Source organism: Squalius cephalus (genome assembly GCF_949319135.1).
Source record: "Squalius cephalus genome assembly, chromosome: 1".
Taxonomy (NCBI): Eukaryota; Metazoa; Chordata; class Actinopteri; order Cypriniformes; family Leuciscidae; genus Squalius; species Squalius cephalus.
The window spans coordinates 25,929,572-25,948,450 of record NC_137122.1 but is presented as its reverse complement, the minus strand read 5'-3'; the positions used below and the strand labels follow the sequence as shown (position 1 = coordinate 25,948,450).

General features: G+C 39.4%; 1 protein-coding gene across 4 annotated transcripts in view; it reads right to left on the bottom strand.

The window, feature by feature from the left end:
- LOC307157693 (uncharacterized protein) overlaps positions 1-18,860 on the bottom strand; it is a 29,724-nt gene extending 10,864 nt beyond the window's left edge. The window contains exons 1-3 of one of the 4 annotated variants that reach the window (XM_079869618.1): positions 18,678-18,860; positions 16,083-16,338; positions 6,639-8,533 (exon numbers count right to left, since the gene is read on the bottom strand). In XM_079869618.1, coding sequence (XP_079725744.1) covers positions 7,536-8,533; positions 16,083-16,200 — 1,116 coding nt within the window. In that variant the 5' untranslated portion in view covers positions 16,201-16,338; positions 18,678-18,860 and the 3' untranslated portion in view covers positions 6,639-7,535. Of the gene's footprint in view, positions 1-6,638; positions 8,534-16,082; positions 16,339-18,677 lie in introns of those variants that run through there. The other 3 variants (XM_079869619.1, XR_013821056.1, XM_079869620.1) reach the window with 3 other exon arrangements.
- Between the last annotated feature and the right edge of the window lie 19 nt (positions 18,861-18,879).

The window sequence follows — 18,879 nt, the reverse complement described above, 5'->3', positions numbered from 1 at the left end:
TTTGCAGTAGTTGTTCGCTCTCAAATATTACACACACAAACACACATTTATATATATATATATATATATAGGCCTATATAATTACACACATACAAAGCACACTCTGACATCCATACCAACACACCCGTACAATTACAGCTGCATAATCTATCCAATTTACCCATGTAAATTACTCAATTTACTATGTAGAAGCAGAATAAAGCAAGTATTTCCATCAGAATCTGGATATTGACATTAAACCACCATTCTTTGCTCTTTCTCGACTGAGTGCCTTTTTCCTAGTAATCCTCCTGCATTTTCTCTTTCATCCAGGGCTGTGTGGGAATCTTTCTCTTTTCTTTACTATTGTAGGCTAATAGTCAATCTGTCTGTCGTCTAGCAGACCCATGGCAGTGAATTCATAGATGCCCGGCACATCCACAGATTTGGACAAACCAGTGTAATAACAGCGAGTGTTTCTCTGCAATGAAGAGGAATAACATATGGAGGAAATTACTGTTCACTTGTAGCCTAAATGTGATAAAAGCTGTGTGATCCTGAAAGAGAGATCTGCTAAAACATCATGTGTGAAAACTCATTAAAAACAATCTCAAAACATTTTAGCTACAGATAAAACCAAATAATTAATCTTATAATCTATTATGATAATATATAAAGCCAGACCTGCAATTTTCTGAAGAAAACTTTAGTCAAAGTCCCAAATCTGAATCCTATAGTTGTTGTGATTTTGTGTAAAGTATAGTATGTGCTTTATATTAATCACTTTTATAACAAAACGTAATAAAATGGACACACAAAAATGTATTGGAATATAAAGTAAATAACGTAATTGTCTTTAACCCTTTAACGTCCTCACCAAGAAAAAAAGCAATGGAAAAATAATTTATTCGCGGTTGATTATGGAAAAACTTTTTTTTAGTTGGGGCGATAATACAAAGAATCAATGTTTACTATTATACTGCTTAGAAACGACTCTAAATGATTTCACTTTCATTCAGTGTCCAAAGTAAAACCGCAAGAAAAGCCAAATGTAGGCTACTGTAACATAATACATGTTTAATGAACATAGAGCACTCAAAATTTTATCCCAGCACTAAACAATACACAGTAGATGCCTATTTTAAGGGTTACTTCACCTATAAAGCATATTTGTATTGAGTCACTGTGTGTGAACAAAGTTTTACGTCATCTTACACTTAGATTCCAAAAATCCTAGTTGTCAATGATCCAATAGAAAAAAAAGAGGTCAATGCATTTATAAAAGCAAAATGCATAATCCATGTGTCCAGTATTCTGTTACATGCTCAGGACTTAGAATTTATCCAGAGGTGATCACTTATTTGTTGTTGATATATTTTTGACTAGTGATGGAAAAAAATATTTGAGTACTCATTCTTTAGCCAACTACCCGACTACTTCTCAAAATTAGCAAAGTGTTTATTGTTGTTTATATGGACTGACTCACAATGCAAAAGGTAGAAAAGCAAGCAGCTAGTCTAAAGTCTAAATTTCATGCACATCACATTTTCTTTTCTTCACTTTAATACTAAAGTACTTGGTTTTTAGAGTACTTGACTTCTAAATTGCTAAAAATTCCCATCTCTACTCTTCACACTTCAATTAATATCCTCACTGAAATCTGTAGTACACTCATATGCAGCAGCAAATCCCTCTATATGGGTAAGATTCTTATCACAGTTTCTTTTTCCTTGGATAGGGTAATGCATGATGTTTTGTATATTTACAGATTCTTCATCAGCATAAATCGCACAGCAAGTGCAATTCAAAGGTCCAGGTTAGCAGAAGAACTGGGAAGGTGGTCCAAAGAAAAAAACGAGTCCCTCAATCCACACATGGCATCGTTCATCAGGGACTTCAATGAGTATGACTGGAAGAACAACTAATACCAGGTGAGACTGTTAATTGTTACCTTGAATACTTGAATACCCTAGATTATTGTCGTTCTAAACCCCACTTTTAACCCCAGGTAAAGGAACATTTTAAAAAGTGTAATTCAGAAGTGTGGTTATCAGTGCTTTTTACCAGGGGCTAAAAACAGTTCAGAAATATTAACTTAAATATGAATTTATTAACTATGCTTACCTGTAAATTTCGTATGGTCCAGGGCTTTAAAATGGCTCCTGGAAGCTAGTTTGGTGGGTAGTTGGTGGTTGTAAGTCAGGGGTGGCCCGCAGCTTGTCTATTAAAAAACGTGGCCCGCCATACATCATTTACAAATCATGCAGTTTCACATGCAGTGTCAACACAAGTTGACAGCCCTAGATTTTAGACCAGGTAATGCAGTAAACCATGAGACAAACCAAATTTGATAACTGAGTGCTGGCATTTCTGTTGTTTATGAGAAACATTAAAATCATCAAAAGTGGAACAAAACAAGCTTAACTTATAAACTGAAACTCAACTGACAGCCGTTCTCTGCAAGCCAGGGCATGTCGCAACATGTCAGAAAGGGGGCGTGGTCAGAGCGAACACACGTTGTACATGCTCGGTCAGGCTCACATCACTTGAGCCTTTTGCACAGCCGCCCCATAATTCACGGTGTGAATAATCTCCTGGAAAGGCTCAACTATCCACAGGAGCTGTTGTCGAGGCATTATCCGGGGTGGCCGGCAGCTCAATGAGCTTGGCCACTGGTCTGGTGTAGGTCCTCTCGTCCACCTGCACCTCAGCAGTCCTCACTTTACCATCGACACTCCTAATGGTCTTTGCGACTCGTCCCACGGGCCACAATGCACGAGGTAACCTTTGGTCAATTACCATCACCACTGTACCAACAGTGAGGTTCCCTCTACCTCAATCAGAACTGTCTGCAGGACTTCTTCGGTCACTACCTGTGCTCCCAGAGTAACGTAGAGTGCAGCCTTAATTGATCTGACTTCTTGCTCCCAGGCTCCACCAAAGTGAGGTGCATTTGGTGGGTTGAACTGGAAACGGATCTGGTGCTTAGCCAACTTGGTCTGCAGCTCTTCACACATGGCCTCAAAACTTACCTTGAGCTTGTGCTCCCTTCCGCCGAAGTTGGTCCCACAGTCAGAGAGAAGCTCGAAGGGAGTTCCCCCTCTAGCCACGAACCTTCTGAGTGACATAAAGAACGAATGCACCTGGTGGTAATACACTTAAAAACAATTCCCCATCTCTTTTCCGTACTCCGACCTTGCTTGACCTGGAACGGGCCAAAGCAATTTACTCCTGTTGAATAAAATGGAGGCTTCAGGAGGCAGAGACGACAAGGGGGCAGATCTGCCATCTTTGGAATAGCAGGCTTTGCTCTCAATTTCTCGCACTCTGGGCAGGATCTCTGATGACGACGCACAGCTTCTCAGCCTTGGAGGATCCAAAATTTGCGTCGGAGCTCTGCAAAGACCCTCTCCGATCCAGAATGGAGTAACTTGTTGTCATACTGTCGTATGATAAGTTTGGTAATATGGTAAGTTTGGTATAAGGACTCTGACTGTATCCAGGTAAGTACTGTGGTGGAGTCAGACCACAGCACTGTGTCCCTCAACTGAAGGGTGAGCTCTCTCTGGATCATCTGGGCAAGCTGAGCTCCGGTAAGGGCGGCACAGAGCTCAAGGCGTGACAATGACAGTTGTTTCTTCGGTGCCACTCTTGAGTGTGCCAGCACAAAGGCTACATGGACTTGGCCATGAGGATCCTCACCACGTAGGTAAGCAACTGACCCATATACGGACTCTGATGCATCACAGAAGACGTGAAGCTCGAGGGTGATGGCACTTACATCAATGAGGGAGCTCTTCTTCCCATTTAGTCCAGGCTTGCAGGAGTTCGAAAACTTTGGCCCTTGTGGTGAAGGGCAGGATATGACCTAGGGGATCATACTGGCTTGCTAGTATCTTATAGATATTTCGCATGGTCATCTGGCTTGGGGCAACCGGGCGATGCCTGTAATGGAGTGTGTCCTACATGAAGTGCCAACTGAGGCTTAGCGTCATTTCTTGAGCTTCACCATGCGTCTGAGAAACCCATCTTTCGCTGCTGTCAGACTTGGCCTCCTTGGGCAAGTTGCGAATCACCTCTGGCTGGTTACTGACCCACTGACGAATATCGAAGCTACCTGCAGCTAGAAGGGTTCTGAGCTTCGTCACAAGGTTACTGGCTTCTACTACGGTGGGTAGACTCTGCAGGCAGTTGTCGACATAGAAACACTGTTCTACACTGTGGCGGACATTTTCTCCTGGTTGACTTGACTCATTGACGTGTTTCTGAAGAGCAAAGGTACATTTGTTGTAAGCAACAAATTCCCTCAGTCTGTTGACACCAATGAAATGAGCTTTAAGTGTCAATTTACAGGAGATCTGAAGACATCAGCATAATAAATGAGGTGAAAACAGGAACTATTGTCATGAAATAAAGAGTGTTTTCAGCAGATCTGTTAATATTGATGAGCCTCAGACTATCAACACTCATTTTTCAAGCCATTCAGGATCATCAGCAGATCATCTCACTTTATTCTGGGTGTTTGCTGATAGAAACACATTATTTGAGTCAGATATGCTAAAAGCCTATTAAACGGATCCCCGGTCCAAAAAATAATACAGACAACCAGCCCTTTACAGTTGTTTCAGATATTGGCTTCCAGCGTTTACTGACAACAACAGAACCCACATATACCATCAAAATGAGAAATACTACCACACTGACATGCTGGGCAGTGTGTACAAAAAGGTTGAACAGCGAATTAAGACACTAATTGCATCAGAGAAAGCTGGCCCCTGTTTGTCCTTCCTCACAGACTGTTGGTCTGGAGAAACTGAATCACTAATGAGCCTAACATGTCATTTTATAGACAGTAATTGGCAAAGGAAACAGGTAGTCCTAAATGTCCCATATCACAATTTAGAGAGTTCTGTTATCAGAGCTAACTGTCTAAGTATTTCAGAAATGTACATATACATAGTCACAGTTAGCTAAAAATGTATTAATGTAAAGAATGTAATAATTTAAATGATTATGACATTTAGAAAATATAGCATTGGTGCATGCTGATTCAGAGTTTGGGAGATGTCGGGGAGATTTTTCTTAGCATGCCGAATGATTGGGACGTCAACCAAGACAGAGTGGTGCAAACATGATGAAAGGCCTCAGACTGGCAGATATACCAGGCTTAATATATGCTTGCAAAACAGCATCTGAGAGCCATTCAAAGAGATCTAAGGCCGGCTACACACTGGCTGCGTGGCATGTCCATTTTTATTTCGGCTCCCATGTTAACTGGTTATGGTACAGATCCACTTTTGCGACTGAAGCGTGGTGCAGCGACGCCTCCCCATTTGTACACTGATGGGCGTTCCTCAAGTTTATACAAGGTATAATACAGTGAGACTTCATATGGTACTGACGTCGAACTAGTTAATGTATTTGGACATGGGAAGTAATTCATTTGTTAGTGTTGCAAGGCGCTAGCAGTAGCTAGCATCGGTCACCGCTGGTAGGTGGTGGGTAGCACTAACATGGCTACGATTTACACGATATTCAGCGATTTTGGTGAATAAGCAAAGATCACCGATTCAGCCTTAAAGCATATGTTCACATTAGTTGTGGATGTTTAAAAGAACCTATACTATCAGCTAACCGTAGCCTATGCTATACTACCCAGCTTATCTGACACATCTCAGGTTGTCAGAATGTCAGTGTAAACAGACTAACATGACATCAACACCAGTTTACTTTTATAATGCACTTACTAAATTTTACTTGTATAATGCACTTGCCAATAATCACAAAGATGGTGCAGCCTGCAGTCTTCCACTCTTATGTCAGTCAGATAGAGTTGCGGGTTTATGTGCGGGAAAAAAAACGTTCCGGTCGGGTATCCGGCCCACAGCCGCTGGGTGGACTCGATTCAGTTGTGGCACGTCTGGTCTGCGCAGCTGCCCCGGATCGGCGCCAGACGGACTGTCAGTGGAAGCTACAGGCAAGTCTGGCGCAAAGTTAGGCGGGGGTAGCAATCCTCCATCCCCGTCCAGAAACACTCAACCTGTGGATCTGGCCTCTGAGGGGCTCTTAACTGAGGTCGTAGAGACCATACTCAACTCCAGAGCTTCGTCCACAAGGAAGCTATACGCCCTGAAAAGGAGAGTGTTTACCTCTTGATGTAATCTAAGACAATGGGATCCAGTTAATTGCAATGTTAGTTCAATACTTGTGTTTCTGCAAGATCGTTTTGCTTCACGGTTATCTCCTTCCACACTAAAGGTTTATGTTACTGCCATTGCTGCCTTCACCTTTGGCCACTAGAGCTCATTCTATTAGGGGAACGGTGGCCTCCAAAGCCCTAATTTCTGGGGTGTCCCTTCAAGAAGCATTCCAAATGGTATAATGTTATATAGTTTAAAAAGTAATTTGTTTTTTTATTGTGAATAAAAATTAAATTAATGATTTAAATACTTTGACATTTTCTAAGTAGAACTCAGTTTTGATATTTCACAACACTGTTAATTACAATAACTTGATGAAAGAACTATTGTTTAAAATAGATAAAAGGCTTGAGACTTGACTTGGCCTTTAGGGACTTGTGAACATGTCTGCTGCATATCAAGGGTGAAACTATTAATAATGTAGACAGACAGCAATCTCATTCAATGCCAGTCATGTGTGTGGTGAAATATAATTTATTGGGCATTTAAAAGCTATATTGATAAAAATGTACAATAACAATGAGTTGGTGACAAAACAAGCAATGAGTTTAATCAGTCGTTTTTTGAAGCAAATACAAACATTAAGTAAAAGTGAAAGCGAGACAGTGAGACAGATCTCTATTTCTACTGACTTATAAGAGCCAAAGCATCTCAAGAGAAGAAGAGAAAAAAAATGGTCCAGTTTCAAAGATACATGAAAGTATATCTTGCATTTGCATGGAAGAGTAGAAGTGGGAGAGAAACTAGATGTTCTCATGAAAAACTATGAAGAACGAGTTAATAATTAAAAATCAGATTCATGTCTCTCTTAAAAGTGTTATGGCCTCTTTTTCAGCTCCTGAACCATGAGAGCACAAGAACACGGAGTTAATTTAAAAAACTACTGCTTTCCTTCATAAAAGAGAACTGAGTGATACAAATTCATCAACAATAAAACTCTGATGTGTTTCTCTCCAGTGAATCCTTTCATGTGTTTCAGAAAGACTGAATCTCTTGATGCGGTGTTGTTTTTTCCAGTGTGGATTTTCTGATGGTCTTTCAGTTCATCGTCTGTAGTAAAGGACTTCCTGCACTGAAACACACATCGCCGTGTCTTTTCTGCTGTAATAATACGAATGAATCTTCTCTTTTGTGTGAATCTTCAGGTGTTTCTACAGGACTGATGCCCAATGAAACTGTTTTCCGCACTGATCACAGTTAAATGGTCTTTCTTCAGAATGAGAAGCAGATGTGATTTCAGAGTGAAAGCCTGAGTTCTTCCCAGTGTGATCTCAGGCTTTGTTGATGTGGTTTCTCCACTGTATGGATCTTCATGTGTATCTTCAGGTGACTTTTAATAGTTAAACTCGTTCCACACTAATCACACGTGTGCGGCTTCTCTCCAGTGTGGATCCTCTCATGTGTTTTCAGATGTTGTGAGTGACTGAATCTCTTGTCACAGTGTGAACACTTGTAAGGTTTTTCTCCAGTGTGGATCCTCTCATGTCTTTTCAGATGTTCTGACCGATTGAATCTCTTGTTACAGAGTAAACACTTAAAAGGTTTTTCTCCAGTGTGAATTCTCTGGTGCCGTTTTAAACATATCGCTATAGTAAAAGTCTTCTCACACTCAAAGCACACATACTCTCTTACACCAGAATGAGTTTTCTCATGTCTTTGTAAAGATTTCAGCACTGAAAAACTCTTTCCACATACAGAACATGAATGTGGCTTCTCCTTTGTATGAACTGTCAGGTGTGTCTTCAGGTTTGATGCCAAAAGAAATGTTTTGCCACATTGATCACATGTGAACAGCTTCTCTCCGGTGTGGATCCTCATGTGAACCTCAAGACTTTGTTTGTATGGGAAACTCTTCCCACATTGATCACATGTAAATGGCTTTTCTCCAGTGTGAACTCTCATGTGAATCTCCCGATTTTGTTTGCATGTGAAACTCTTTCCACATTGATCACATGAGAATGACTTCTCTCCAGTGTGAACTCTCATGTGAATCTCAAGATTTTGTTTCCATGTGAAACTCTTTCCACATTGATCACATGAGAATGACTTCTCTCCAGTGTGAACTCTCATGTGACGCTCAAGATTTAGTTTGTTTGATAAACTTTTTCCACATTGATCACATGTGAACGGCTTCTCTCCAGTGTGAACTCTCATATGACGCTCAAGTTTTTGTTTGGTTGGGAAATTCTTTCCACACTGAGTGCAGGTGAATGATTTCTTGGCTCTTCTTTTCTTTAAAAAAGGTTTTTCTCCAGGTTTGAGATGATGTTTCTCCTCCTTCACTTCACTCAGTTCTTCACTCTCCTCCTTCACTTCACTCAGTTCTTCACTCTCCTCCTTCACTTCCATCAGCTCTGAAATAAAAAAAAGTTTAATTGCATTTTCAGTACATCAAAATTCAAAGAGAGAAATATGATTATAAAGTGAAAGGACATAAAGTGAGCCCTAAAATATTCCCATCATTTTTGATGAGTTTTTATGAATTAATTACGCATGTCCCTGAAAATCTCCATGAATGAGGAACATAGATCTTCCAATTATTACTTCTAAAACATTATAGGTACAAATCCCATGTTTCTGTCAAGAGAACTATTAAACTATTTGATCAATGACACACTTATCTAATGTAATAAACACATTAAACATACAGGGCCCTATTTAAACGGTCTGAAACGCAAGTATCAAGCGCGAAGTTCAAGTAACTTTGTGGGCGGGTCTTGGGCGCTGTTGCTATTATACCGGCGGGATAAATGACTCTTGCGCCCGACGCAAATCTAAAATGGGTTGGTCTGAAGTAGCTTCATTATTCATAGGTGTGGTTTGGGCGTAACGTGAAATAAACCAATCAGAGCGCCATCTCACATTCCCTTTAAGAGCAGGCGCGCTTGTTCTATAGCGGATTCCTATTATAACGGCGGATTTGCCAGGCGCGCGCCAGGAGCGGTTCACATCCGAGGAGACCGACGTTCTTGTCAGGGCCGTAGAAGACGAAGAAGTGACATTGGGGATGGAGAAACACACCCAAATTAACTTCGGTTAAACAGGTGTATGATAATTGGGTAAATATGTAAGCTAGATGTATGCTTTTATAATAAACTGTCTATCTATCTATCTATCTATCTATCTATCTATCTATCTATCGTAATGTTTGATTTGCAAAAATGAAAACTGCTGCTTCTGTGTAGATGAGAGAATCAAAGTGTATGCGCGTTGTGCACACGCTACATTGTTTATGGCCAAGCATGAGCCCTTAAATTAGCATATGAATAACATGCGCAACGCGCCACTGACTTTAAACTAGGTTTTTTCGGTCAGTGGCGGAATTGTTTTCTAAACCTGCAAAATAGCATGAGGGAACGTTTGCGCCGGAACACGCCTCCTCTTTGCGCTGAACCGCCCCGGGGAGCGCAAGTGTATTTCTTAGTTAACCGACGTGCGTCTGTGGAGGGAAAAGTCTGCTGTGCGCGGGTGCAAAATAGGAATGATACATGCATCGGTGTACAAAATCAATTGCGCTGGGTGCGAGATAGGGCCCACAGTGCCAAGACGTTTTCAATTTAAGAACTGTTTTTCTTTTTTAGCTTAACTGTTGTTTATTATAATAGATGACATCATAAACAGCAGGAGATTTAATAGGCTACATACAAAATAATTATTTTGAACTGAATAATGTTTTGTACTGTATATACAAAAAAAAAAAAAGGTTTTAAAAAAAGTGAATGAAAAAAGTTGTCTTATTAATAGTAAGTAAGGTCGTTTTTTTAGTGTTTAAGTTTAGGTAATGGAGACTCTTCTGGTTAGTGTTCTTTGGTTACAGGAAAACCGATAAATAGGTTAGGTTTACATCCCTGTCAGCCATTTTGGGATTCTGGAAAGCTTATTTACTTAATACAGTTTACTGTTTTTTTAGGGCTGGGTAAAAATATTGATTTTCGATTTTAATCAATTCTCATTTTTACGAACCGATATCGATTCTTAAATCCCAAAAATCAATTAGTCTATCCTGTTTTCAGTTGATAAATGAACGGAACATTGTAGTGCACATCCCATCCAATAAATCGCAATGATCTTTATGCTTTGTTACTTTTGATATGAAACAGAGTCTAAGGTTTGAAATTACGTCCATTTTATTACGAAATTCAAAAAATAAATACCGTTTTGGCGCTGTTTAATGTGGCATGACAGAAGCACACAGTCAAACTGATCATCTCCTCTTTAATATCAGTGACAGCTCAAAATAAACATGAATGGACATCTGAAGGGATGTTAAAACATACAGTAAAATTATCTAAACGTAACATGTCTCATGTAATCGCTTAATTAGTGTTTCAACCACGGAAAGACGTCTTGTAAACAATATGTCATGTAACGTCACATTTACCTCAGAAAAACCATATTCCATCCCCCATCACACTCTAGGTGGATTGAAGACACCTTGTATTTCATCAAACTTGAAAAAAAAAAAAAAAAAAAACCCTTTCTCTTCACCGACCATGATTACATGATTCTCTACAATTTGGAAGCCTTTTTAGCATACATACAGACTCTGCAATCTTTAATATGTCTGATTAACATTTCCCATTCCAGCTAGTACTTTGTAGATTTACATTGATGTTTACAATTCAGTTTTAAGTGCACTTAATACTTTGTTCTGTTCCATGGACTGGTGCCTTGTCGTGGCGGAACAGCTTGTGAGTCCCAATTAGGGGTGGGCGATATAGCCTCAAAATTATATCACGATATTTCAAGAATATTTGCGATAATGATATTTATGACGATATAAAAAAAAATTTAGACAATTTTTTTTATTACATTTATCTCACCTAAATGTTTGCACACTCATTGTGTTTTTACAATTGGGTAATTTTGTATTTCAGAGTTTACACAACACAAGGAAGCTTGATTTCAATCTTTGAATTAAATTGAAAAAAGTAGCAAAACATATATACAAAATAATAAAGATACAAATAAAGAGAAACGTTTTTGGGTAGGTCTAACACTATTCAGAAATACTACATAAACTGAATAAGGTAATCAAATGTAAAATAACACTAGTCCTGACTAAATTAAATTAAAGGCTATTGATTCTGATTCCTTACAATGAAAGCTATCTTTTGTTGTTTTGACGACAACATTAATGACAGACACATATGGCTGCTGTCACTTTTAGAGCTAGTGCCCGGATCCATTACTGTTATACTGTCTGTCACACTGTCACGCACGTTTTATGGTTATTTCAGACATAACCGACTGTTTACGAATATACTAACCATGACCGGAATTTTTACACAATTTTGCGTGTTTTTTCCCCCGTTAAAGCAATATAATCCGCGAAATAGAACTTTTGTTACTCGCGAACTGTTTGTGAGGCGGCTTTACTGTATGCACGCAGAGTAAACATCTCTCAGAGAGCGCGCGAGAGTCCTGAATAGTTTAAAATCGCAAATGTTTAAACTGATGAGACTTAAAAAGAAGTGAAAATGATAAACTTTAGTTACGATGCAAGTGACAAAAGACAATTCCGTCATGTCCTGACTGCTAAACACAAGAGTGTGGTATCGACGCTTGACTTGTGCAACCCATTTTGAAAGCGAGAGAGAGAGAAGACGCGGCACCGCTGAAAACTCACGCGGTTAGTAAAATCAATATTTGCGGGGGAATTTCCCGCATTATAAGTGGTAGACCTGCGGGAATTATTAAAATACTATTGAAGTAGCTCCTTTTTAGGTACTAAATCGTCATTAGAGGCTGACTTGCTGCTCTCGCGCTCAGACAGGTGTTGTTATTGTGCGTGCTAAGGAACGTAATGCGCCATACGTCATTGCGTCGCTATATCAGTGATATCGCGATATGTCACTTTTTTATCATGTAAAAATTTATACCGGTATTATCGTGGACGGTATGATATGGCACACCCCTAGTCCCAATGACCCTGAGAGCTAAGCTGGAGGGACCTTGTACCCCTGGTAGCTTCAAGCAAGCCAGCCAGGTCAAAGGCGAGAGACCAAACGAAACCCAGTCCACCCTGCTAGCCCGGCAGCATTGTCTGGTATGCTAAGTATCAGAGCACGCTTTCTGTCACAGCACCTGAGTCAGTCTGTCTCAGCCGCCCAATGAGCAGAAGAGCACCTCGCCAATGGTCACGGGGCAATACACCTAGTCAGCTGATCACTGTGGGGCAACTCATAACTACACCAACCGTCACACACCTGTGTTCCATTGGAATCTGTAGCATTGAGTGCAGAGGTGGAAGTTTGACCAGGGCACACATCCTTTCACTTAATTTTTTTGCCCGGGCGCTCTCTACTCATCTCATCTCACCATTATGACGTCTAACATTCAGACTCCACGACTGGCAACTCGGGAGCACTCTGTCCTTAAGAGTGCTGTTGTTGCTCGGCAAGGTTTGCGTGTACGGCAGACGCGACCTGGTCGTCAACTTGCAACTGTCGCATACACCTCCATCGCATGCTGGAATGTGCGTTCTCTTGGTGTTCTCTTGGCGTTAGTTCTGACATGGACTGCGTCTCACCTCGTAAATCAGAATTGGCACAGCAGCATTCAGGTGGCAGTAGGTTGTAGGGCTCACAATCTGTAAACGTGTATATAGTTTTATTTTAGAATACAATTTAAATTAACAAGATACTCGTTCCCTATGTTGGCTTATTTATAAATATAATGTTTGTATTTACATGTATAGGATCCATTTCTTATGCATGATCCATTTGAATATATGTATGTGTGTATATATTATACATATTATAAATATAAATATAATGAAGACTTAAGATGTAAAAGCCTCTAAGTGCCAACTGAAATTTTCTTCTATAATTATCATTTTTATCAAGCTTGTATATTTATGTTCAGTTATTTCACTAATGGTAATGAAAAGGAGCTATTGGCATTAACATTAAATTTAAAATTGGCATTAAAATTCAATAAAAATGTATCTCTATTGATTCATTCATTGATGGTAATATCACAAGCTGTATATACATACACATGCATACAGGCACACTGCTTGTGCTATTACCATCAATGAATGAATCAATAGAGATAAGTTACACACACACACATATAACGTTATATGTATCTCTATTGATTCATCCATGTTTATTCATCGATGGTAATAGCACAAGCAAATAAATTACCTTTTCCTTGCCAAAAATCAACATCTGTCATTGTTCACAGGTTTGTGTGTGTGTGTGTGTGTGTGTGTGTGTGTGTGTGTGTGTGTGTGTGTTTTTTTCTGGAGGTAAAATTTATTAGCTAAATAAATGATGATACTTACGTTATTTGAGAAATTCCGGAAAAGCTCTCGACGAAGGCGTGATCTGCGAGTAGCTGAACAACCCCTCCTCTGGATTGTGAGTTCGAACGACGTAAAAACGCAGATGAAAGCAGAAATCAGAATTAAAAACATCGCTCGCAGTTGGTGTAGTCAGTGGAATGGGCTCTTTAAATGTTCGCGCTGTTATGACAGGTATGTCACGTGACAATTCCAACATGGCGCATGTAGTACGTCCGGACTCCATTCATACTACCCGTATTCATACTATATAGAACGTACTTTTTTAACGGTCGCAAAGTACGTTCTAATTTAAATGTAGTACCTATTCACATAGTACGCGATTTCGGACGCAGCGATGGTGTTCTGTGTCCGTCAACTACAGGAAAAGTGTATTGAACAGCATAAACCTCTGTTCTTGGCGTTTGTAGACTTGACCAAGGCCTTTGACTACGTTAGCCAATCTGGACTTTTCCTCATCCTACAAAGACTTGGCTGCCCTCCAAAGTTACTGAAGGTGATCACTGAGTTTCATGAGGGCATGAAGGCAACTGTACAGTCTGAAGGCACTCGCTCTGACAAGTTCCAGATAAGGTGTGGGGTAAAGCAGGGATGTGTCCTTGCTCCTACCCTCTTCTGAATTTTCTTCTCTGCCGTACTACGCCGTGCCTTCCCTGATGACTTGGGTATCCTTCTACACACCAGCAGCTCAGGAAAACTGTTCAATCTGGCCAGACTGCGGGCGAAGACTAAAGTACGCCATGTTCTGGTACGTGAGCTGCTTTATGCTGATGATGCTGCCTTTGTTGCCCACTCAGAGGCAGATCTACAACTACTCTGCTCATCTTTTGCCGCTGCATGTCTAGAGTTTGGTTTGCAGATTAGTCTTAAAAAGACAGTTATCCTTGCCCAACCTGCAACCCTAAACACTACAGTATACATTAACAACACATGTCTATCTGTGGTAGACAAATTCACCTACCTGGGTTCCACAGTATCAAACAACAATAACCTTGATGCAGAGCTTGACATGCGCATTGGGAAGGCATCATCAATGTTTGGAAAATTGAGCAAGTGTGTCTGGCACAACAAGAACCTCTCATTGCAAAGTTTGTGTATACCATGCATGTGTACTTAGCACCTTTCTATATGCAAGTGAGGCATGGACAACATACAGGAGGCACGAACATCGCCTCAACGCCTTCTATTTTCGCTGCTTTTGTTCCATACTGGGGGTATGCTGGAAGGATCATGTGCCAAACTCTGTGAGAGAACTGGTTCCAGTGACCTGTACACCATCCTTTGTGAACGCCACCTCCGTTGGATTGTGCCTATTTATCGAATGAATGACACTCGCCTCCGAAAAATCTTGCTATATGGCGAGCTGGCAAATGCCCCCCGCAAACATGGTCGCCCCCATCTACGTTTTAAAGACGTCATTAAGAGGGATCTTCAGGCCTTCTCCATCAACCTGGACAACTGGGAGGCACTTGCAAATGACAGACCCAACTGGCGCGCAGCAATTAACAACGGCCGCAGTGACTCTCAGGAGGCCTACAAGTCATTTCTGGAAGAGAGGCGCTCAAAACGGGAAGCAGTTTGTCGCACTCGGCCATAGTAGTAGTAGTAATACTTTGTTGGTCTGTCTTTGTATTTCTCAGTTTTCCATTGTTATCTGCTGATTAGAATGTATTTATATTTATTAATATATATTTTTTTTTTGTTCTTTACTTTTTTTGTTATTATTATTACTTATTTATACCTGTTTATTTATTTGTTTGGTTGTTTACTTATTTTCTTTACACCCTGTATGTATCATAAAAATAATAAATAAATCATACAAAAAAGAAAACCATATTCAGTGACCATAACTCGTTAGTCAGTTAGAAAAATAAATTCTAGAGAGGAGCATTTTGATAAACATATGCACCACATTACATATGCATTATAATTTTTAATGTTCAATATTTAATGTATGTTTGAATAAATCTATAAAGTTTTTATGACAGCCACTTTTAAATGTGTATATTTAAAGGTAGACATATGATTATGTAATTTTAAAGTTAGTATAACTTTATTATAAAAAACATCCTTGAATGTAATTTAAGTGTTTGTATACAAATCAGTACATTTTAACCTTCACTATTATAGAAGTGTAGTACCAACTGATTCCCATGTATAGTTTACAGCATTATTTGAGAGATTTTCTTTCCTTAAGAACATGTGCCATCATGTACTTAATCTGATATATACAGTATATCAAAAACAATCGATATCGAATCGCAAGCTTGTGAATAGATATCTAATCGAAAATCGTGTCAATACCCAGCAAACTATATTGAGAAATGTCAAAATGTTTGGTAACATGGTTGCAAAAAAATGTGAGCCAGTTATAAATGTAAAATAAAACAGCTAAAATATTTAGTTGGACCTGATGTTGACAATCAATATAACAATTAATCAAACCTCCCTTTACTGACCATTTGTTGTAAACAAACAAGAACATTTTGTACCATTTCATAGTGTAACTGTTTGTCTAAATGTGATGAAGTGCTTGAATGTTTCTAACATGAATGTTCTTCAGCATCATGAATGAATGAAGAATAAACACCAACCTCTTTGTTCTTCAGTATCTTCAGTGTGTTTCATTCTGCAGGGTTCTGGATCACTCATGTCCTCACTTTCCTCTTTAATAAACTCAGTCTTTACAGAAATCAGCTCTTCCTGATGCATTGCTGCTCGTCTTCACTTGTAGCTGATGGGAATATTCCAGCATTTAATGGAGAATGACAGTGGGAGGAGCTGCACTGATGATGTGACTGATGTGGGAGGAGTTTCACTGATGATGTGACTGATGTGGGAGGAGCTGATCTGCAAAAATCAAAGTTATCAGTTACTGAGTTTGTTTTAAAACTATATGACACATCGAAGTTTATAGGCTTGTTCGACTTCATGCAGCTCTGCGCAGACCGATCGGCGGCTGACTTGAAGCAGTGCATGCCGGTTAGAAATTTTTTCCGACTTGATACAGCGCCGACGCCACGTGACTGTGACGTGTGCCATCAAAGTACTGCAAGAGTGATTCGAGAGTAGCCGGAGAAATCAGCCAGCGCAGCTTCTCAAGAGCGGCTGCACGAGGGCTGATGACGACACAGCTGTTCGATTGGCCAGTTTCACTGCATGACAACTGTCACGTGTGTTTTGTGTTTATTCCAACACCTTTAGTTCCTCTAAAGCTCACAAATCATTTTTTTTTATAACAGTACACACTCATGTAGTTGCGATGTTATATTGTGTCATGTTTATCAAATTAAAACTGATTAAAAAACGTAGACTCCACTTCATTGATAGTAGCGTTATGTTGAACTTTATTCTTGTTCAAACAGACGCTGTATGAAGCAGTACATAAAGTATTGAATGAAAATGTCTCTGAAACATCTGTGTATTATTTGGCAAATATTGCATTTATTTCACTTCAGCTGTGGTAATGTATGCAAACACCACGTGAGCGGTCACTACAGGAACCAGAAGGTGTCCGACTTCACGTCTCCGTTTGCAGCTCCTCCCCGCCTGCACGCGGCTGCTCTCGCCGATCGGTAACATCCAGCCGCAGCCGATGTCGAACACACCTAATGTCTTTATCTCTATATAGAAACCAACAATTACTCTCAGTCTATTCACACCAATGAAATGAGCTTCAAGTGTAAATTTACAGGAGATCTGAAGACATCAGCATAATAAATGAGGTGAAAACAGGAATACTGTCATGAAATAAAGAGTGTTTTCAGCAGATCTGTTAATATTGATGAGCCTCAGACTATCAACACTGATTCAACAAGCCATTCAGGATCATCAGCAGATCATCTCACTTTATGAGTGTTTGCTGTAAAAAACACATGATTTGAGTCAGCCAGGATATATGACAAAAGACTATTAAACTGCTCTATTGAAAGATGATACTGTTATTTCTCTCAATATGACATCAATAATACAAAGACAAACACTAATGGCACTCATCTTCAACCACTAACAGCAACATAACTATGAACTGAAACATGGTTTGATTTTAATACATTGTATTAAAGTAATTAGATCTCTAACACATACCAATTTTTTTTGTGCAGAAACTGACAATCATCATGATTTATCAAGCGACGAGAATACTTTTTATACCCAAAAATAAGCAGCGCTTCTGGGTTGTACGTCACACGCAGGCATCACACACATGACCAGCGTCGGCCAATAGTGAGCTTACGTTCTGACGTACAACCCAGAATCGCTGCGCTGTTACACTACGTGAACTCACTCAGAGGCCTAAACAGAAGAAAATCAATACCTGAATACATTTGTTTGTTTGTTTTCGCACAAAAAGTATTCTCGCCGCTTGATAAACTTATGGTTGAACCACGGTAGTCACTTGGACTATTTTAAACTTTGTCTTTACTAACTTTCTGGGCTGGCAAGTTTCAATTAGTTACTGTTACAAGTTACTGTTGCACTTTAGTATTTAAAAACTGTAATGCCTTTTATCTAACAAATTGTTTCTGGACATTAAGTTTTAAAGATATTATTTTATATATTTTTTTATATTCCTAGATTTATTTGTTGCACTGTTTCTTATACAGTTATATTGCAAAACTAGGCTAATATACCATTTTCAGTTTAGTGTTAGATTTGTGGCTGTGGCTAAATAATATAGTACTGTCAAATGTATGTCAGATAATACAAACACTCTAGTTCACTGTATGTATTTGTTCATGTTTTATCAAGGGATAAGTCTGAAACACGGCATAAAATAATTATATCATGGCGACAGGTAACGGTACATTAAACATGGTTCTGTGTAAACATTTTTTTTTATTGCGTTTAAACCATGGTGGTTAGTCTCGTAAAGTGCTCATAGTTCTGACGACAGATATTTGGCTACATTTGTTTTGTAGAGTGTGTGTGTGCGAGAGAGAGAGAGAGAGAGAGAGAGAGTGTGTGTGTGAGAGAGAGAGAGAGAATGCCGATCAAATAATCCCTTCGAGGACTGTAATATTGAGTTAAAACGATTGTATGAACTCAATTGTATTGTTTTAACATAACAATTGTAGTGTTCTAACATAAACAGTAGCAGTATCATTAGCATAAGCAGTAACGTTAGCATTTACAAATAACACCGTAACGTATATCAAAAGAATGAGACATCTAAGTTACAAAAAACATACCGTTCTGAAACGTCCTGTAACCGCCGTTCGTGCACAAGTTCTGCTCGATTCCTCTCCACTAATATTCTCTAAGTCTGATTCTGGTTGAAATTGATAAGGCAATATTGACGCCTGTGTTTACAATACAACGGAACACATGCAACTGTTATGGTAACGTTTCCGGATAGCGTGAACCACGGCTCTAGCGAATCACACACACTGG